The sequence below is a fragment of the Orycteropus afer genome, unplaced genomic scaffold, assembly GCF_000298275.1.
Source record: "Orycteropus afer afer isolate SDZICR_OR568_19922 unplaced genomic scaffold, OryAfe1.0 scaffold00061, whole genome shotgun sequence".
Classification (NCBI taxonomy): domain Eukaryota; kingdom Metazoa; phylum Chordata; class Mammalia; order Tubulidentata; family Orycteropodidae; genus Orycteropus; species Orycteropus afer.
Window position 1 is genome coordinate 1,607,413 of NW_006921648.1, and position 19,102 is coordinate 1,626,514.

Genomic DNA, 19,102 nt, shown 5'->3' on the forward strand with positions numbered 1-19,102 from the left:
GGAGCAGACGGCGGCGGCCGCGGATCGCGCGCACCATGGCTCGGGGCCCGCTGCGTCCGCCGTTGCGCCTCCTGGTGCTGGGGTTCGGGCTGGCGCTGCTGCGCGCGGCGATCGGAGAGCGGGCGGCAGGTAACGCGCGGCCGAGCCGGCGGGAAGGTGTGGGGCCGGGAGGGCCTGGGGCTGGGCAGCGGGGTGCCGAGTCTGGGGCTTGGGAAAACTGGGCAGCATCGAGGAGACCGGGCGGACGTGGGGATCCGGGCCAGGCTGTCTCCAGGCATCGCGTTTCCTGACTCGGGGACATCCATCCGGCTCCGAGCGCCATCCGCAGCCTGGGCCTCAGTTTCTCCTCCTGTCCCCTTGGGGGGCGCCTTCCTGAAAGTCAGGGCTCGCGGAAGCGAGAGGAAAATGTGTGGGCAGGCTGTCTCGTCCGCTAAAGGGTCACGCCCCCAGCCTGGTCAGTATAGGGTCTACCCACCCCCGGTGGCCGGAGATGGGGGATGTCGGTAAGTTTGGGGGTCGTTGCCCCCTATGCCATGTGGGGTACCCCCTTCCGTCCGGTGACTTCAGTGCCCAGCTATGCGGGGGGAGGGGCTGGGATCGGGCCCGGTGCCCGGGAGTGAGTCACCCGCCAGCGGCGGGGGGAGGTAGATGGTGGGGGGCCTGGCCCCCCCAGAGGCTCGCGCCGCTTCCCCCGTCCCGCAGCCTTGTCCCGGTCGGACCGTGCGGTCACCTGCGAGGAATGCGGGGGAGGGCGCCGGTGACTCACGTCATTCGAGCCGGCCGACCCTGACCTCAGCCCCCAGAATAGCCGAGCCCCGCCCCAGCCTCTGACCCGCGGCCCCCTCCCCAGGCGCCGCCCCCTGTTCCCGGGGCACCTCCTGGAGCTCCGACCTGGACAAGTGCATGGACTGCGCGTCGTGCCCGGCGCGGCCGCACAGCGACTTCTGCCTGGGCTGTGAGTGGGGCCGGGGGCCGGCTGGGGAGACCCTGGGCCGGGAGTGGGCATTTCATCAGGGACACAACTAATCCGAAAGAGGCGGGAGTGTGTGGGGGGGCTGTGATCAGAAGGGGGGGGGCGGCTTGAGGCCCAGATCTTGGGGGCGAGGCTGGTCTGGAGGGGGAGGAGGTCTGACTTCATATCCCCACCCCCAGGCGCTACGGCCCCTCCGGCTCCCTTCGGGCTGCTGTGGCCCATCCTGGGGGGCACCCTGAGTCTAGCCCTGGTGCTAGGATTACTGTCTGGCTTCCTGGTCTGGAGACGATGCCGCAGGAGAGAGAAATTTACCAGTGAGTGTGCCCCAACCTGCCCGCTCAGGTTCACGCCTGTGTCCACTTCTCACCAGGACCCCTCTTATCTTGCAGCCCCCATCGAGGAGACAGGCGGGGAGGGCTGCCCCGGCGTGGCCCTGATCCAATGACAGTGAGCGCCCCCTGCCAGCCTGGGCTCCTCCTCATTCATTCATTCTGGAGCCAGCCCCTGCCTTCCAGACACAGCCTGTGCCGGGCTCAGCCAACCACGGGGAGGGCGGGCAGGCGGGTGGGAGTCAATCACCTCCGAGGCCTGAGGTTTTGGGGAGCCTTCCAAGGTGTCTGATTGCCCGTCTGCCTCCAGGACATGAGAGGATGTCCATTCGCTCCCACATGACCACTGACACAGGAACTGCAGCATTTGCACAAGGGGGGGGGGTCTCCCCGCCATGCCTCCGGTGGCCAGACACAACACTAGGCCCTACCCACTCAGATGTACTGAACTTCTGCCCTGGGGTCTCAGCCCTGGTGGGGTTACAGACCTGCTCTGAACACTAGGGGCTGGCCCTCTAGGCAGGGGGGGCCGCCTCCAGGACACTGCCTCCACCAGCCCCCAGAGTGGGGGAGATATTTATTTTGGGGAAAAAGTTTGAGAGGGAGGAAGAATTTATTAATAAAAGAGTTTAACTTTAAATGGCTTGGAGAGTGAACGGTCCCAGCCTGGCTTCCCCGGCGGGAGGGCGGGAGGGAGTGAGTCACCAGCCGCGGGGGCGGGGGCGGGGTTGTGACTCACACATTCTCTATGCCTGAGCCCAGCCTGCCAGGGCCTGGCCGGGTCCTGACCGTTTTCCAGGGAAAGTCTTGAGGGAGAAGCCCCACATCCGGTGCCCCAGCTCTCCCTTTGGGCCCCACGTTCCAAACCAAGTCTTCACTTAGGAGCAGTCTCTATTCAGTGATTCTGGGTGCCCCTTCTGCCCTCCCAGCTAAGGCTCTGCCCTTGGTGTCTTTGGTCAGGGAAGGTCCTGGTACCCAGAAGCCTGGTCTGGTGGAGAAAAAGCAGGGCAGCTGGTCCCTTTGTGGGGTGCTGGTCTCCCCTGTGAAGGCAGGTGGGTGGGGCACTGCCCACCGGCACTCACAACTCCATTGTGTCTCCAGCTGGGGTAACAGGGTCGTGGGGGGTGGGGGTGTCTCCCAGCCGCAGCAGCCGGAGAGCCTCGGGGATCAGATTCCCAGGGTAGCGCCAAAGCAGCAGCTTAGAGCAAGGGCTCCTAGAAGGGGAAATGATATTCAGGACAGGGGAGGGGGGGCTGGCCTGGCAGAGCCACTCCCCAAACCAGATCCAGGACGGCACCCTCCAAGGGGCCAAGATGGGAGAAAGCCCAGGGGACGGCTGGGAGCTAAACATAGCAGGATGAGGCAGGGCCTGGAGGCTGGGCTCAGGACCAGCGTGATCCTCCAGGAAGCTGTGCCTACCTGAGTGGGGGCAGGGCTGGGGGGGAGGCCCTGGGGGGGCTGCAGTAGGGGTGGTCGTTGTGCAAGCTGAGCCGAGAGAAGTGGCTGGCCATGTTCTCCTCGGACAGGAACTGCTTGCGCAGGGGCTCCCTGGGGAGAGAGGACACAGGCTGGCAGGGATGTGGAGAGAGCAGGCAACCCGATGGGGCTCAGAGGGTCTACTCGGGAGTCCCTCCCTGCCCCCAGACTCACTGCTCCTCCTCCAGGCGCCGCTTGGTGCTCATGGGCACAGCTCGGAGAGGGGGGCTGGGAAGAGACAAGAGCCAGGTGCACCCCACCCTACTGGCCCCATGCCCAGGATCTACCGGCCTGAGCCTGCAGCCTCAGCCAGAGCCCCCATCCGTGTCTTAGCCAATACCCAAGGCACCTCCCCTCTCCGGAGCAATCCAGCAACCTACCTCGACAGTCCTGAACCCCCAGCCCCATCCCAGTCTCAGCTCACGCCCAAGCCCCCATCAGCTCACCTACTGCCTGGCAGCCTACAGAACAGCCCTGAGCCCCCCCCCCCCCCCGGCCAGGCCCACCTCGGAGCCCCACACGCACCTCGCGTCCAAGCTCCGAGGCAGCCCTGAGGCAGCCCGGGAGTCGCGCTGGGCCCGACCCGAGGGGCCTCGCTCTAGGGGCTGCTGCAGTATCATTGGGGCAAGGGGTCCTCTGGGCACAGGGGTGGGATCCGGATGGCAGGGGCGGAGCCTCCGAGGGCGTGATACAAGACGGGAGGCGTGGCCTTGGGCGCGCGCGGCGGCGAGGTTCCGCGCAGGCGCAGAAGACAGGCTGCGCGCGGCTGGAAAGGCGGGTCTGGTCGGCGGGGTGGGGGAGGGGATCCGGCGTAGTGGGGCTGCAGTGGACGCCACGCAGTGTACGGGGTCTTCGAGGCGCTCACCTCGGTTCGTGGGGTACGGTGCAGTACGTGGCGGCCACCTTCGCGCCGGATCGCCGGCAGTGTTGGGCCCTGGGGAGCCGCAGAAGAGACTCTCGCAGGCACGTCCGGACTCGTGAGGCCGCGTCGCGCGAAGCCCTGTGGGATTTGTAGTCCTCGGGATGGAGCCGGCTGTGCCGCACGCGGTGCCGCTGGGTCAGGTAAGGCCAGCGCGCGGCCTTCTGGGGCTTGTATTCCAAGTCCGGTTCAACCCCGTGGGCGAGGAATCGCGTCCTGAACCCTCTTGCGTGTGGGCTGTGTGTGGGAATCAAACTGTAGCCGGAGTAGGGGGCGGAAGAATAACTCAGAAGTCGGCATGTTTTCTGTGTTGGGGACGAGAGAACCACTTTTCAAGGACTTTCCAAGCGGCAGACCCTAACGTATAGCGCGTGTAATTGTGACAAAGACTTCCGCGACCCCACTTTCCAGTTGTTGAAACAGCAGAGTCTGGGGAGCTTGCTCAGAGTCCCCCTAAGCTGCACACTTGAGTCGCTCCCTTTTGCACCCTCTTCTTGGCGCCCCCCAGGGCTGTGTGGGCAGGTGTCCTGAAAGAGGACTGAGCCTGGGCGGTGCGGGCCCGGGCTGGCAGCGGGTCCTCATCCCCGTCTCCCCGCAGATGGAGGTGGTGCAGGCCCTGCAGCGGCTGCACATGACAGTCTTCTCCCAGAGCGTGTCCCCCTGCGGGAAGTTCCTGGCGGCTGGCAACAATTACGGGCAGATTGCCATCTTCAGGTACCTGTCGTCCCTGCTGCCCTGCACCCACTAGCCCTGGCATTTGGCCTTCCGGCACTGACGCCCCCTGCTTCCGGTTCCTGGGCCCCCTCTCTTGTCCCCTTCAGCTTGTCTGCTGCTTTGAGCTCTGAGGCTAAAGAGGAAAGTAAGAACCCGGTGGTGACCTTTCAAGGTGGGTGCAGCTGCCGGGTCTGGCTTTGGGGACCCCAGGAAGGGGGCAGGATGGGGTCACTCAGGTTCTGCCTTTCCCATCAGCCCATGATGGGCCTGTCTATAGCATGGTGTCCACCGATCGGCAGCTGCTCAGCGCTGGCGACGGGGAGGTGAAGGCCTGGCTGTGGGCAGAGATCCTGAAGAAGGTGAGGCGTGTGGAGCTGGGGGAAGGGCTGGGGGCCCAGGCCCAGGGAGGGCCAAGCAGGTCACTGGGTGTGTTCCCCCACGAAGGCCAGCAAGGAGCTGTGGCGTCGGCAGCCGCCGTACAGGTGAGCCAGGGCCAGGTGGGTGGAGGCACCTGGGTGGGAAGGTGCCCTTGAACCAAAGCTGAGCCCGCTCTTCCTCCCCCAGGACCAGCCTGGAAGTGCCGGAAATCAACGCGTTGCTGCTCGTCCCCAAGGTCCGTGGCCCCTTGAGCGCCTGGGATGGTGGGCTCTGCCCTGTCTTGTTCGTGGCCCAAACTCTGGGCCTTCCTCCAGCCCGGTCCTGATTATCCTTGATTTCTGGCCCTGCCTTGCCTTCTCCCACAGGAGAATTCGCTCATCTTGGCGGGAGGGGACTGTCAGCTACACACTATGGACCTTGAAACTGGAGCTTTCACGGTGAGCAGGGCGTGGATGGGTGGGAGGGCCTGTGGGCGGGAGGGCCACGGGGGCGGGGAGGGCCACGGGGGGGGGGGCGGGGCGCTCGTCCACACACAGCCGCTCTCCCCCGCAGCGGGCCCTCCGGGGCCACACAGACTACATCCACTGCCTGGCGCTGCGGGAGCGGAGCCCCGAGGTGCTGTCGGGCGGCGAGGACGGGGCTGTGAGGCTTTGGGGTAAGGGGCTCGCATTTGGAGGGAAGGATGGCAGTGGGGAGGCTGGGGCCAGGATGGTTCCACGAAGGGTTTTCTCCACAGACCTCCGCACTGCGAAGGAGGTGCAGACCATCGAGGTCTACAAGCATGAGGTGAGGCCGCGCCCCAGCCCCTGCCCCTAACCCCTGCCCCTGCCCCTAACCCCTGCCCCTCCAGAGCCAGGTTCCTCCCCACCCAGGCTCCGCCCCTCTTGGGCCCCAGCTCCGCCCATCCAAGGCCCCGCCTCTCGCGGACCCCGGCCCCGCCCCCTAGCCTCTCCTCCACTCTCTCCTCCCTCTAGGAGTGCTCCAGGCCCCAAAACGGGCGCTGGATTGGATGCTTGGCGACCGACTCAGACTGGATGGTGAGCCGGGCATGGGCGGGACGCGGTGGTGGCCTCCCTGGGCCTGGTTTTCAGGGATTCCTGACTCACGGCCACCGGGGAACCCCCCTTTTCTGGCCAGGTCTGCGGAGGTGGCCCTGCACTCACCCTCTGGCACCTGCGTTCCTCCACACCCACCACCGTTTTCCCCATGCGGGCTCCACAGAAGCATGTCACCTTCTACCAGGACCTGGTGAGGCCCTCTGCCACCGTCTGCCACCCCTGCCTGGCTCCTCTCCCCTGCGCTGACCCCCACCCCCTCCTGCCGCCACAGATCCTGTCAGCTGGCCAGGGTCCCTTTGTCAACCAGTGGCAGCTGAGCGGGGAACTTAAGGCCCAGGTTCCAGGCTCCTCCTCAGGGCTCCTCAGCCTCAGCCTCAACCAGCAGCCAGCAGCCCCTGAGTGCAAGGTGGGTCAGGCGAGGGGCTGGGGTCCCGGGAGGCCGGGGGTGGGCGGGGCCTCATGCCAGCCCTGTCTCCAGGTCCTGACGGCCGCAGGCAACAGCTGCAGGGTGGACGTCTTCACCAACTTGGGCTACCGCGCCTTCTCCTTGTCCTTCTGACCCGCGACACCTCCTCCCAAGGGTTTTCTTTTCTTTTTCTATTTTTCCTTTTTTACAAATAAAGTTTTCCTTCCCGAGAACAGAGGCTGAGTTAGCGTGGTTTATATATTACTTTGACCCTGTTACAAAAATCCCCATCGCCCTGTCCAGGAGGGTGCCCAGAACTTGGAAAAGATAGATTTATCTAAAACAGCTCTGCCCCGCCACCCACCTCCGGCCCCTGGCCCCCAACCCTCGCCCCTGCTCCCTATGAGCCCCTGCCCGGCCTTCGCGGTGGGGAGGGCACCAGCCCCCCTCGGAACACAGTCCGGGTTCTGTGGCTCCATCGGCCCGAAGAGGAAACAGTCCCAAGAGGGCAAGGGCGCACCCTCAGGTTCTTCGGAAGAAGTTGCTGAGGAAGCTGCCGGCGGGCCCAGGGCCCAGGCGGAGCGAGAATCTCGGCGAGGAGCGGCGCGGGGCGGCGGCGCGGGCCGCGCTCAGCTCCTTCTGGCGCTGGGAGAGCAGCTGCTGCCCGATCACCACCTGCATGTCGTCCTGCGGGAGCCGGGTTGGAGGGATAGTTAGTGCGCCGGCCACGCCCCCGGGGCGGGGTCACGCCCCCGCCACGCCCCTCACCTGCCAGGCCTCCAGCTCCTGCGTCAGCGCCACCTTCTGGCGGATGGCGCGCAGCAGCTCCCGGGACAGGGAATCCCGCTCCAGCGTGACGCGGCTGAGCTCCGAGGACAGCTCCAGGGCCCTGCGGGCGGGAGAGGTGGGGAGCAGGTCCGAGGGTGTTGGGGCCTCAGCGGGCGAGGGTGGTGCGGGAGGGAGACCGCGCACACCGAGACCAAGGAGGTCAGAGCGCCCTGGGTGGGAGTGGCGGAGTCTGAGGCCCTGCAGGGCGGGGTGGCAGAGGCTCACTTGTTCACGGCCTCGTCCCGATCTGAGAGGGCGCCGCTCAAGGCCTGCTCGGGGTCCACCTGCTCCCGCAGCTCCTTCTGCCTCTGCAGTTCCTCCCGCAGGGAGTGCAGCTCCGCCCGCTGCAGCGCCATCTGCAGGAGCGAAGGCGCAGTGAGGCAGAGGGACCCCTGCGCCTCTCAGCCGGTCCCTCCCAGAACCCCCGGGGCGGCGGCCCCCTGGCCCTGTGCTGGAGGCTCAGAAGAGTCCTCGGATTTCCCCAGGCTCCTGCGGGGATGGAGGCAGAGAGCAGAGCCTGCGAGAAGAATGCAGGGGGTCGCGTTAGGGCTAACGGCGCGCGCGCGCGCGCGCGCAGTCCAGGAAGTCATCCTGGAGGAAGTGGCATAGCGGCTCCCTCTAGAAGCCACTCCTTGGAAGGAAGATTAGGCAATCTGCTTCGATAGAGATACCACCTCGGACACCCATGGAGGGGTCTCTGTGAGTCGCAATCCACTCGACGGCAGTGATTTTTTTTTTTTTCCTAGAAGCATGACTGCTGGCTTGATGGGATTAAGGGTGATCCCAGTGGATCGCCCGGTGCTTAGTGAGCAAAGACCCGGAGGTGGAGATAGGAGGGAGGAAGTGGAGCGGGGAGGGCTGAGGACCCCGCACCATGTCCCCCTCCACACGCACCTCGTCCTGCAGCCTGGCGACTTCCTCCTCCCTCTCCTCCAGCATCTCCGCCGGGCTCAGGGTTACTCGCTTCTTGGGGGGCTCCAAGCTCTCCTCCTGGGGCGAAGGCTGCGGGCTGGAAGCCTCTCGGGCTTCTGCGGACAGGGTCGTCTGTGGGTCAAAGGATCCGGTCAATGAGGTTCCTCTGAACTTCGTGGGACCAGGTGGTGGGACGGAGCTCACCGGGGCGTCTCTGCGTCCGTCCGCGTCCTGGTCCTGGTCACCGTCAAGGCTGTGGGCAAGCTCGGACTGCAGGGAGGCGCCCGACAGGTCGGCGTCCTGGAAGCGGGACTCCTCCTCCAGCTCGGAGACGCGCCGCTGCAGCCTCCGCAGCGCGCTCAGAGCCTCCCCGGCCTCGAAGCGCGCGCGTTCCAGCTGCGGACAAGGGGACCAACAGACAAACAGAGGCCGGGGCGGTCAGCCAGGCGCGCCGGCCCCCGCGCTCCGCGGCCCGCCCACAAGGGGGCGCCGGAGCGCCTCGCAGCGGCCGCGCGCTTGGGACCCTGGCCAACTCCCGCCTCTGCAGCGTCAGTCACTCGGCGGCCTCGGGCCAATTTTCTACCAATAAAGCAGGGTGAGGCCGGGCGTCCCAGCTCTACTCTCCCATAACCTTCTTCCCACCCCAACCCCATCAGATCACCTCGCAAAACGCCACCCACCCCGTCCACCTTCCAGCATTTATAGATCCTTTCTTCTCATGAGGCGTGGCGCCTAGCGTCACCACAATCCTGTGAAGCTGGTCCCATTACCTTCTCATCTCACAGATGGGGAAACTGAGGCTCGGGCGTCCCTAACAGGGGGGCCTGGATAAGAATCAAGCCCCGGAGACCTCAAACAGCAGGCCTCTTCCCAGTCCCCTTTCTCCACCTCCATTGCCCCTCCTCCCCCTGCCACCAGCTGCAGCCTGACTCCTGGCCTCCCCCTGCCCAGCTCTGAGCCGCTCTAGGAGCTTCCTCAGTGGAAGGAGCTCTGGTAGCATAGTGCCTAAGGCACTGGACTGCTAACCAGAAGGCTGGCGGTTCAAACCCACCAGCCACTCCTCGGAAGGAAGGTTGGGCAATCCTAGTTGCGTAGTGATACTGCATCGGAAACCCAAGGAGGGGTCGCTATGAGTCGGGGCCGACTCGATGGCAAATAACAACAACAGGCAGGTGGAGAGACTCAAAGCCACAAGCCACCCTCCCCTGCTCAAAGGCCTTCTGTGGCTCCCACTTGCCCTCTGCCTGGTGCCTGTGGTTGGTGGTCAGCCAGTGGGGCTCCCAGGCCCCCAGCCCTGCCTCCTCTCCCAGACAGCAGGCAGCAGACGTGAGCTGAGCCGGGTGCCCCCCGCCGCGTGGTCACCTCCAGGCTGTGCTCCCGCCGCTCTCGACGCACCACAAGCAGCTCCTCGTGGGCGGCCTGCAGCCGGCCCTGGCCCTTTGCGGCCTCCTCTCGCAGGCCCCGGATCTGGGCCTCCAGGTCTTGCCGGCGACTCTGCAGCATCTTGTTCTGGGGAAAGGCCTCGGAGCTGGGGCGCGGTGGTGCTGCACGGCCCCCTGACAGCCCGGCCTTCTGCTCAGAGAGGCCCCCGCCTCGCCGACACTCACCTCCCCCTGCAGACTCTCTAGCCTTGTCCTCAGCTCTGCGCCCGCCAGGGTCTGGGCCTGGCACTGCTCTCGAAGGGCGTCTAGTTCCCGCTGAAGCGCCTGCTCCGTCTGGGAGGCCTGGGGGACAGGTGGAGCCCTCAGCTGGCCCCACTCTCACCATCAGGCCTCGGGCACCCACCCTGCTCTGGGGACCCGAGGACCAGGGCTGGGCCGGCCCACCCACCTGGGCCAGCTGCTGGCTGAGCCGAAGGTTCTGCTCACTGAGCTCACACAGGGCCTGGGCCCGCTCCCGCCCACTGTCGCGCTGCTCCGTGCGCTGCTCTCCAAGCTGGGCCCGCAGGGCCTCCACGTCCCCCTCCAGCTCCACGGCCCTGGCCTCCCACTCGGCTCCGCGGGCTGCCAGGCCCCGGCGGAGCTCATGGTTCTCCTGCTGCAGCCGCTGTGGGGGCCAGGACAGCGCCAGAGTCAGGGAGGAGACGGCGCCGACGCAGGAAGGTTGGACAGAGGGACAGAGCCCCAGTGAGAGAGGGGAGAGTGGGGTGGGGAGGCAGCGATGGGGAGCCCGAGACTTAGGAGGGGCGGAGGGGAGCAGTGGAGAAGGTTCCAGCCATGCGGGACGGCCGACCTCAGCTGGGAGCCAGTCCACTCACCTCCGACAGCCTGGGCTTCTGTACCCGCGCTCGAAGGCGCCGTTTCTGGCGCCGGAGGCGGGTGGAATTCAGGCCCCGGCCCATGGTCTCCCACCCACTGTACTCGGGCCTCTGCAGTCTGGGACCCTGCCCGGCCCTTTTCCCCCAGCTGCTCGGCCAGCTCCTAATTAACCCTGGTCAGCCCCGCCCTGGCCCCACGCTTCCGCCTGCCCCCCTAAACCTGTCTGACTAGGTGGGGGGGAGGCTCTGGCACGCCCAGAGGCCCGGCATGGGGCAGCAGGTCAGCGGGAGTGGGGGTGGGGCGCGGCCCGGGGTCCCCGCTCTCTCCAGCCCTCCAAAGGGGCAGCATCTGGGCCCAGGTGACAAGGACAATAACTGCCACCAATACTAACAGCTTTGTGTGTTAGCTAGGTCCTGTGTCAGCCCCTACGGAATTCCTTCATCTAACTCTCCAGACTAGAATCCTCACAGCCCCGTTTTGCCGATGAGCTAAACTGAGGCCCAGAGAGGTTAACTGCTTTGCCCAGGGACACACAGAGTTACTGCAGCAGGGATTCCAACGCAGGCAGTCAAGCGCTTAACCAAATACTGTGGGGGCGTCACAGCCCGAGGGTTCAGCTGGCAGGACTGGGCTCCGAATGTCCCAGCCCATGCCTGGATCTGCCACTAATGTGTGACCAGGCAGAACCCTTAAGATCTCTGAGCCCCGTCCATCCATCCATCCACGCAGCAAACATTTCCTGAGCCCTGCCTTGTTCTGGGCCGTGGTTATCAACAGTGCTGCAGGCCACAGAGTTCACTGCCCTTAAGCTGCTTTGATCCAGAGGCCAAGGGAGAACAGACAAAAAAAAAAAAAAAAAAAAAAAAAAAAAAAAAAAAAAAAAAAAAAATCAAACGCACTGCCGCTGAGTTGATTCTGATTCATAGCGCCCCTAGAGGACAGAGTAGAACTGCACCATAGGGTTTCCAAGGCTGTCAGTCTTTACAGAAGCGGACTATCACATCTTTTTCTTACAGAATGGCTGGTGGGTTTGAACCCTAACCTTTTGATTAGCCACGCAGGATGGGCGCTTCTTCCCACAGAGGGTGCTGTCTGAATTGATTCCTGCAGGCCAAGCAGGAGCCAACCAGGAAACGCTTATGAGCCAAGAGACAGCACGTGCAAAGGCCCCGTGGCATAGGCCTGCATGAGTCAGGGAGCTGAAAGTGCCCAGGCAGCAGTGAGTGGGTGGGGGACAGCTGCGTGACTCTGGGGGGACTTCCAGCCCCTGCAAGGCCCTTCCATTTCAGTAAAAGTGTAAGGAAGAGAGTTGGAAGCTGCTGCAAGGACCCCAGGAGCACAGCCTCCAGCGGGCAAGAGTGGGACCTGTGACCAGGGAGGGGGCAGTGGCCGCAGCGTCTTGGGGAGGTGACGGAGGCTGCAGGGAGATGACAAGGGTGTGGATTAGGAGTCTAGGTTAGAAGGGGCGCCGACAGGCACGGAATTGCGGGCTGCTTCTGTTGAGGCCCCATTCGGGGCTGTGGGGCTCAGGGCAGTGGCTGGAACCAATGATGAAGATGTGGGTGTCAGTGGTGTGAGGGATCTTTGGGGGACCAGATGTGCCCCCAGGGTGGCAGCATGGTGACAGCAGCCCGGGGCCAGCGGGAGAACAGCCCTTGCCTCACAGCAGCGATCTCAACACAGGCCTTGACTTGTCTTCAGAGCCTCTGTGCTGGACCACTGGACCAGGTTGCCAGGGCAACAGGGCCCAGCCAGGGACCGGTCCACAGACATCCCTCTGCCCACCTGCCTGTCAGTCCTTCCCTTTGCCTGGTCCCGTCTCAGCCCCACCTCTGCCTGCCTGTCTTTCCCTCCCCCTGCCTCTGCCGCCTTTGGCCTGGCCCCTTCCTGTCCGCACCGCCGCCCACCCTGGCCGGCAGCCCGGCCCTGGCGCCCGCTCACCTCCTCCCGCTCCGAGTGCTGGGCGCTCAGCGTCTCCAACTGCCGCTGCAGCTCCTCGTTCCGCTCCAGGAGCATCTTGCCGAGCTCGGCGGCCAGCAGCAGGTCTTTCTCCTTCCGCTGCAGCTGCAGGGCCACGTCCTCGGGCCCCTCGGGCCCAGGGCCCCCTCCCAGGAACGAGTCTCGCCGCTCCAGCACGAAGGGGAAGAAACCCTCGTCGCCGCTGGGGGAGGCGCCCCCCGAGAGCAGCCCCGACGGGAAGCTTGGCCCATCTGGGGAGCTCATGACGCCTGCAGCATCTGTGGGGACAGGTGGCTGCGGGACACACCCCTCTGGAGCCCAACAGGGTTTGTCCCTCGCTGGCCCTCCTGCAAGTTTCCACCGGGCCACCTAGTCGCCGGGCCCTCACAGCCCCACGGCCAGAGCCTCCTGGGCCCAGAAGTGGTGACGATCTGTGTCTTGGCCACCTCTCCGTTAATGTCCCCAGGGTAAACTGAGGCAGGGAGCAGACGGAAATGAGTCAGGCTGCTTTTGTCCTGCCTCAGGAAACCTTGTCCCACTGCTTAGGGTCCACAGGTCACCCCCCCAAGGATTCCCTGCCCCCATCTTTCCAGCACCCAGTGGTTTGGGCTCCCAGCCCCTGACAATAGGCTCATTTTCCCACTACCCAAGTCCCTCAGGACTCAGGACACAGAGGAACTGGCCCCAGGGAGGTGGGAAGAGAGCTGTTACATTGTGGGGATTGTCATGAAACAATCGTGTCATGACATTGTCAATGTCCTCAAACAGATGTGTATGGACTGCTGTATGGAAAATGAGTTCCCTCTGCAAACTTTCACCAAATCACAACAAAAATAAAAATAAAATAAAATAAAAAAAAGAGAAATTGGCCCCTCTCCTCCCAGGAAGTCAGGACCCTACCCTTTGGGAATTGAGGACTCCAGTCCCCTCCCCTTCCCAAAGCCCAAGACTCAGATGTCTGGGTCTCCAGACGCCGCCCCAGCCCACCCCAGGTATCCCGGCCCTCATGTCCCGGATAAGGCAAGACCCCGGGTTCTGGCCCCCAGCCTTCCGACTCAGAGGTCCTGACCGGAAATATCTACCCTTCTTGGATCTCCCACTCCAGTCCCCAAGTTTTGCAGGCCCCAGGCCTCGGCCCCGACCCCTGGGGTCTGTGGGGTCCTGACCCCCAGCCCTCCTCTGTGCAGTGCGGCCCCAGTCCCCCGCTTCCCGGGGCTCGGGCGTCAGGCCCAGGCAGGGCGAGGTAACAGGTTGTGCCGGCCGCGCCACAAGCAAGACTCGGGGTTTCTGTTTACTTCCCGGCCCGCCCCTGGGACCCGGAGCCCGCAGTCTCCTGGGCGCCCCGGCCCGGCGGCTCCGGGGCTCCGGAGGGTCCGACGCCCAGCGCGTCCCTGGGAGCAGCCGTCCGCCTCGGGAGCCCGCAGCCCCTTCCCTGCACCCGCGCTCGCACACCTGTTCTCCCCACCGCCCCGCGCCAGGTGCAGGAGCGCTCACCTGCCCGCAGGACCCAGGTGCCGCGGGGTCGCAGCTCGGCCGCAGGCGTCCGGGCCCCCAGCCCCCCGACCCTCCGGGGTCCGAACCCGGCCGGTCTGTCTTCCCCGCGGCGGCCCTCGGTCTCCCGGGCCCAGGACTCCGGCCGCCCGACCGGCCGCGGCGTCCCTCCTCCCCCATCGCCTGCGCCCGGCCCATCCTGCCCGAGGCTCGAAGGCCCCCTGCCCTCGGCGCCCCCCGGGCTCTCACCCGCCGCCGCCCGCCGGGTCCCGCCGAGGTCCCCACGGTCCCGGGTCCCCTCTTCCGGAGGCGGCACCCGGTCGGTGCGCAACCTGCACAGGTGAGCGGGCGGGGCCGCTGGCGGGACGGGGCGCCCCCTGGTGGCCGGAATGGCCAGGCGGGGCCGCAGGAAAGTCACCCACGCCCTGGTCAGAGGCGTGTCTGCAGGTGCTTGGCAATGACCAAAGGACCGGGCCCACTGAGTGGGCAGAGCACCTACTTACTGTGTGCAGACCCTACGTGGAGCCCTCGGCTCTCTCCCCGCACAGCTGCCCTGCGGGGTAAGGAATTTGCAACACTGGTCCGAGAGCAGCAGCGAGTCTGCCATGAAGCTCTCTGCGCCAAAGCCTGGCTCCTTCGCCTGCAGGACCCTCCAAGCAACTGTTCTCCTCATTTTACATCAGGAAACAGGCCCTGGGGAGTCATGTCACTTGCCTGTGTCACCCAGGCAGAACGTGAACATGAACTCTGAGACTGACCCCTTCAGTCCAGATGAAGACGTGGGGTTCTGGGGGTTAAAGTGAGCTGCCCACAGCCACACCTGAATGCACTTGAGACAGGAACTCACAGTGAATGGAAAACAGTCACTGTCTCTCGTAACTGCAAAACCTAACTAAGGAATTGTTACGTTGTCTGTTCCAGATCTTAGTGAGGCCAGGAAGGACCTACGTGTAGAGCTGGAGGGACACTAGGACGCTTCGGAGCTCACTACCCCCACCCCTGGGTGCGTCTGTGCCCACAGCCTGGAACACAGAGTGCGAAATAGCTGGCAGCCTCCCCCGCTCCGTGTTTCACAGTCTCACGAGGTTCTTTCCACAGATGTTTGCGATGACCTAACTTCCAGCTCCTCAGGCATGTGCAGTGTGACACTGGGGTCACTGAGGGTCCGTGCAGAGCCTTTGTAAGACAACGTCTGACCGGGAGCGGAACCAGCACTCCGAGGGACAGTGCATGCGTGACATCCCAGAATGGGTCATGTTGCATCTGAGGACCATGACCCAACCCAGAATGTCCCATCTCCCCGAAATACCTGCCTTTCCTAGAATTTTAGTGAATAAAACATTTACCCAAAACCTTCCTAAACATCCTCTGTCCTGTCCCAGGGAGACAGCCTAGTTGCTGGGTCCCTCTGTCTCCACTCATAAGCTCCTTCCTGGCTCTCTTTCCCCTTTGAAAAAGCAAACTCACTGCATCGACTTGATGCTGACTCGGAGCGACCGCCTTTGGGTTTCCGAGGTGGTAAGTCTTTACAGAAGTTGACTGCCCAGTTTTCCTTCCACGGACTGGCTGGTGGGCTTGAACGACCAACCTCTGTTAGCAGTCAGAGGCCTTAGGCACTGCGCCACCGGCGCTTACTCTCACTGCTTTGGAGAAATGGGTGCAGGCAGTGTTGCTTACCCAAGAAGCAAGGTAAGCACTGGCTTACTTGTGCTTACTTACTGATCTGTAGGGAAGAATTTCAGAACTTGTCGCCATATCAGAGATTCTGCTCCTAGGTGTGGCTGGCGTAGGCCTCCCTCCCGGCCCCACGGCCCCTTCTCAAGGCCCTCCTTTCAAGCTGACAGGCCCTGACGGGGATGGAGGACCCGGTCAGCAAGGTAAGCACAAGCTCACTTCTGCTTTCCTCCTCATCTGTCATGAACAGTTTCGCACGAGCGAGGAAGACAGCAGGCCGGTGTGGTCAGGCGGCTTCGAGTCGTTCCGGGCACAGCCAGCCCTTCCACAGCTACACGGACCTGCCCGGTGCCGCCTCATCTGAGGGTCATGGCTCTACCTGAGCCCATTGCTGCAGCCGCCGGGTCATTGTCTCTCCTTGAAGGTCTTCCTCTTCTTCCCTAGCCCCCACTTTACGAAACATGACGTCCTTCTCCGGGGACCGGTCACTTCTGACAACGTGACCAAAGCGCGTGAGACGCGGTCTTGTCATCGCTCCTGTGGGCCGTTCTGGCCGCACTTCCTCCAGGACAGATTTGTTCATGCCTCAGGCCATGCACGGTGCGTTCGACGTTCTTCACCACCATCATTCAAAGGCATCAGATCTTCTTCCGTCTTCCTTATTCAGCTACCGGTTCCCGAAGAAGGGGGACTCAAGACCAACGCTGACGCTGCATGGCCCAGCCGACCCGTTTCTCCCACACACCGGGAAGTGGAGGACGGGAGCTGAGTGGCGCTGGGCCTCCCCCGGGCGGCCTCCACGTCTAACACGGGTGCCTGAGCTTTTTCCTGCAGGGCTGGGGCTGGAGGAGGTTCACAGTCCGTTGTCGGAGGCGGTGTAGACCCATAAATGAGAAATGACCCAATAACACGGTCGAGCAAAGGAGCTCGGCCGTGGGCACTGCGGTCACACGGCGTCAGTACCGGGGCCTGGCCGGCTCGCCTGGGCAGCCTCCGTTCTGCCGCCTGTAAAATGGGGTGATGAGAGTTCCCAGTGTATGGAGCTGAGGATCGCGTGAAACGAGGTGTGAAGGGCCGGCCCGCGTCCTCGCTAGTGCCCTTGGTGTGGTTACAATAAGTGACTCCCTGCCCTTGCGACACCGGATGCATCCTGGCAGCAGCCCTGTGAGGTCACGCTCTGGCCATCCTCCCAGTTCACAGATGGGGAAAGCAGCTCCCGCGGGTGGAATGCCTTGCCCGTGGGTACCCCCCAGCAGACGCTCTGTCCCAACTGGCCTGCCTCCCCATCCGGTACTGGTGTGAGAAGGCTGCGTGCTGCAGGCCCCTGCTGCTTCAGCGTGGATGGCCCAAGGCGTCGTGAATCCAGGAGGCCTCCCTGGGCTGGAGTCACCTGAGCTGAGACCTGGCACCCCAGGGCTCCCGCAGGCAGGTGGGAAAGCGTGGAAGCTATTCGTGTGTGTGTGTGTGTGTGTGTGTGTGAGTGTGTGTGGGGTGTGTGTGGGGGGTGTTGGGGGGGTTGCCTGCCCAGGGCAGAGTCGTCCCACACAGGGAGGAGCTTCCCCAAAGCTGGCTTGTTTGCAGATGGACTGGGAGGCGGGTGAGCCCTCCTTGTCCGGCCTTGTCCTCCGCCAGGCCCCCCCAGGGACATTCTGCCCCCCTCCTCATCCCTCTTCCTCAGAGGGCTGGGACGTCCTTTTGGAACAAGCAGGGCAGGAAAACAGAGCAGGAGAAACACACACTTCGGCACCAGGAATTCACAAAGGCTAACGAGTCACCCCGTTTGAAAGTTATCTTTTTTAAAACAACAGAAACACGGCAGAGGCTCTCCCACTGCCCCACTCCCCTCCCAGCCGTGCCCACAGAGGCAGCCCTGTTGGGCAGGGCAAGATTCCAAGATCCAGGCGCCTTAAGGCTTTTATGACGCATACCATGTCTGAACAATAAGCAGTCCTGTTTGGACTGTTTACAGCCCTCGTATAAAACACGGGCTCTGTGGGTTGCGTTGTTAATCTAACCTTATGTGTGTAAGAGTCCCTCCAACCTTAAAAACAGTCAGCTGTACTGAACTATGATAAACCCTACATATGCCTAAGGCATTTGACTGCTAACCAGTAGGTTGGCAGTTCAAACCCACCAGCCACTCTGCAGAAGGAAGATGGGGCAATCTGCTTCTGTAAAGATTTACCACCTCGGAAACCCAAGGCGGGTGCTGTGAGTGGGAATAGAGTTGACAGCAGTGCGTTTGGTTTTGGTTTGGGTGACCCATTACTGGAGCTCTGGTGGCACAGTGGTTAAAGCATTCAGCTGAGGTCCCAACCCACCAGCACTCTGCAGGAGAAAAATGAGGCAGTAGGCTTCAGTAAAGACTGACAGCCTTGGAGACCCTGTGGGGCAGTTCCACTCTGTCCTCTAGGGGCGCTGTGGGTCAGAATGGACTCCAGGCAGTGGGTGTGGTTTGGGCTTTGGTTCTATGAAGATTGACAGCCTTGGAGACCCTTTGGGCAGTTCCACTCTGTCCTCTAGGGGCGCTGTGGGTTGGAATGGACTCCATGGCAGTGGGTGTGGTTTGGGCTTTGCTTCCGTGAAGATTGACAGCCTTGGAGACCCTGTGGTGCAGTTACATTCTGTCCTCTAGGGGCTCTGTGGGTCAGAATCGACTCCAGGGCAGTGAGTTTAGTTTTGGTTTTATACCGTTGCCATGGAGTCCATTCCAAGCCCTGGTGCCCACTATCATGTGTTACAGAGCAAAGCTGCTCCATCTCTCTTGGCTGCTATCTTGATATAACCACGTTGCCAGGCCTTTTTTTCTGCAGCATCACTGGGCGGGTTTGAACCACTGACCTTTACTTTAGTAGTTGAGGGCAAGCCATTTTTGCCACCCAGTGACCTCTCTAGCATGGAATAAAATCCGCTGATTGTAGTGCTTAATTTGATGACTTTTGACAAGTGTGTTTGATGCCATTGCCCCACAGCAGCCACAACCATGGTGCGGACGCTGCCGTCACCCCAGAAGTTCCCCACACCCCTTTGCTGTTAGTCTGTCATCCTGCCCCCGGGCTTCTGGGAGCTTTCTGCCACAGTGGGTTTGCCTTTTCTGGGATGTCATATAGATAGAGTGTCTCAGGGTGATGGTCTCAGGGACCCCTCTGTTCTCTACTGTTACAGTTGGTCTGGCCTTTTTTTTTACGTTCCCCATATTGGTCTCCTATTCCATCTGGGACCATCTACTGCGAACCCGGTCAGCACGGCCAGAGGTGGTAGCCGGGCACCATCTAGTTCTTCTGGTCTCAGGGTAGATGAGGTTGCAGCTTGTCCAGACTTGGTTCTTGTTGGAGCTTTTCGTTACCTTCTTGTTTCACTCCTTCTGAGCAAAGACCTGGAGTTGTGTCTTAGATGGCTGCTTGCAAGCTTTTAAGACCCCAGACGCCACTCCGTAGCAGGCAGATCATGATTTTTGTGAACTGTGTTATGAGAATTGACTGAGTTGTCCCGTGAGACCGTGGTTTTAAGCCTTCAAACACAGAAGACCAATCTTGGAAGGTGTTTGGTTATGTCTGAGGAGTATCCATATTTGGGTTTTCAATGAACTCATGTCCCTGCACCCACATATTTGTATTTACATGTACCTAGGTGGTGTAGGGGAGCTCTGGTGGCATAGTGCCTAAGGCATTTGACTGCTAACCACAAAGCTGGCAGTTCAAACCCACCAGCCACTCCTCAGAAGGAA

The 19,102-nt window shown here is 62.7% G+C and overlaps 4 protein-coding genes across 4 annotated transcripts; 2 read left to right on the plus strand and 2 right to left on the minus strand.

The window, feature by feature from the left end:
• The first annotated feature begins 35 nt into the window (after positions 1-35).
• On the plus strand, positions 36-1,418 carry TNFRSF12A (TNF receptor superfamily member 12A). The gene is made up of 4 exons (XM_007939550.1): positions 36-129; positions 851-955; positions 1,153-1,287; positions 1,363-1,418. Exons 1-4 carry the CDS (start codon positions 36-38, stop codon positions 1,416-1,418), a joined length of 390 nt encoding a protein of 129 aa, XP_007937741.1.
• Positions 1,419-2,380: 962 nt separating this feature from the next.
• Positions 2,381-3,398, minus strand: HCFC1R1 (host cell factor C1 regulator 1). Its single transcript, XM_007939551.1, has 4 exons — positions 3,304-3,398; positions 2,953-3,006; positions 2,722-2,850; positions 2,381-2,516 (listed from the first exon to the last, which is right to left on the minus strand). Exons 1-4 carry the CDS (start codon positions 3,396-3,398, stop codon positions 2,381-2,383), a joined length of 414 nt encoding a protein of 137 aa, XP_007937742.1.
• A 403-nt stretch (positions 3,399-3,801) lies between these two features.
• Positions 3,802-6,406, plus strand: THOC6 (THO complex 6). Its single transcript, XM_007939553.2, has 13 exons — positions 3,802-3,840; positions 4,296-4,411; positions 4,519-4,583; positions 4,667-4,770; positions 4,856-4,893; positions 4,976-5,024; positions 5,155-5,226; positions 5,342-5,444; positions 5,526-5,575; positions 5,764-5,826; positions 5,927-6,037; positions 6,119-6,253; positions 6,326-6,406. Exons 1-13 carry the CDS (start codon positions 3,802-3,804, stop codon positions 6,404-6,406), a joined length of 1,026 nt encoding a protein of 341 aa, XP_007937744.1.
• A 369-nt stretch (positions 6,407-6,775) lies between these two features.
• BICDL2 (BICD family like cargo adaptor 2) lies at positions 6,776-12,474 on the minus strand. Its single transcript, XM_007939555.2, has 9 exons — positions 12,193-12,474; positions 9,824-10,039; positions 9,601-9,717; positions 9,356-9,502; positions 8,198-8,389; positions 7,976-8,125; positions 7,307-7,437; positions 7,022-7,142; positions 6,776-6,940 (listed from the first exon to the last, which is right to left on the minus strand). The coding sequence occupies exons 1-9, from the start codon at positions 12,472-12,474 to the stop codon at positions 6,776-6,778; spliced, it is 1,521 nt and encodes a 506-aa protein (XP_007937746.1).
• Between the last annotated feature and the right edge of the window lie 6,628 nt (positions 12,475-19,102).

Bases quoted from the DNA above. Each gene is read 5' to 3' on its own strand.
- TNFRSF12A (XM_007939550.1), top strand. From the start codon at position 36: ATGGCTCGGGGCCCGCTGCGTCCGCCGTTGCGCCTCCTGGTGCTGGGG. The intron at 130-850 runs GTAACGCGCGGC...CCCCCTCCCCAG, and splicing joins GATCGGAGAGCGGGCGGCAG to GCGCCGCCCCCTGTTCCCGG. The intron at 1,288-1,362 runs GTGAGTGTGCCC...CTTATCTTGCAG, and splicing joins CAGGAGAGAGAAATTTACCA to CCCCCATCGAGGAGACAGGC.
- HCFC1R1 (XM_007939551.1), bottom strand. From the start codon at position 3,398: ATGATACTGCAGCAGCCCCTAGAGCGAGGCCCCTCGGGTCGGGCCCAG. The intron at 2,851-2,952 runs GTGAGTCTGGGG...CTCTCTCCCCAG, and splicing joins CGGCGCCTGGAGGAGGAGCA to GGAGCCCCTGCGCAAGCAGT. The intron at 2,517-2,721 runs GTAGGCACAGCT...TTCCCCTTCTAG, and splicing joins CCAGCCCTGCCCCCACTCAG to GAGCCCTTGCTCTAAGCTGC.
- THOC6 (XM_007939553.2), top strand. From the start codon at position 3,802: ATGGAGCCGGCTGTGCCGCACGCGGTGCCGCTGGGTCAG. The intron at 6,038-6,118 runs GTGAGGCCCTCT...CTGCCGCCACAG, and splicing joins TCACCTTCTACCAGGACCTG to ATCCTGTCAGCTGGCCAGGG. The intron at 6,254-6,325 runs GTGGGTCAGGCG...CCCTGTCTCCAG, and splicing joins CAGCAGCCCCTGAGTGCAAG to GTCCTGACGGCCGCAGGCAA.
- BICDL2 (XM_007939555.2), bottom strand. From the start codon at position 12,474: ATGAGCTCCCCAGATGGGCCAAGCTTCCCGTCGGGGCTGCTCTCGGGG. The intron at 9,718-9,823 runs GTGGGTGGGCCG...CCTGTCCCCCAG, and splicing joins TCAGCCAGCAGCTGGCCCAG to GCCTCCCAGACGGAGCAGGC. The intron at 8,390-9,355 runs GTGACCACGCGG...CCTTGTCCGCAG, and splicing joins GGCGGGAGCACAGCCTGGAG to CTGGAACGCGCGCGCTTCGA.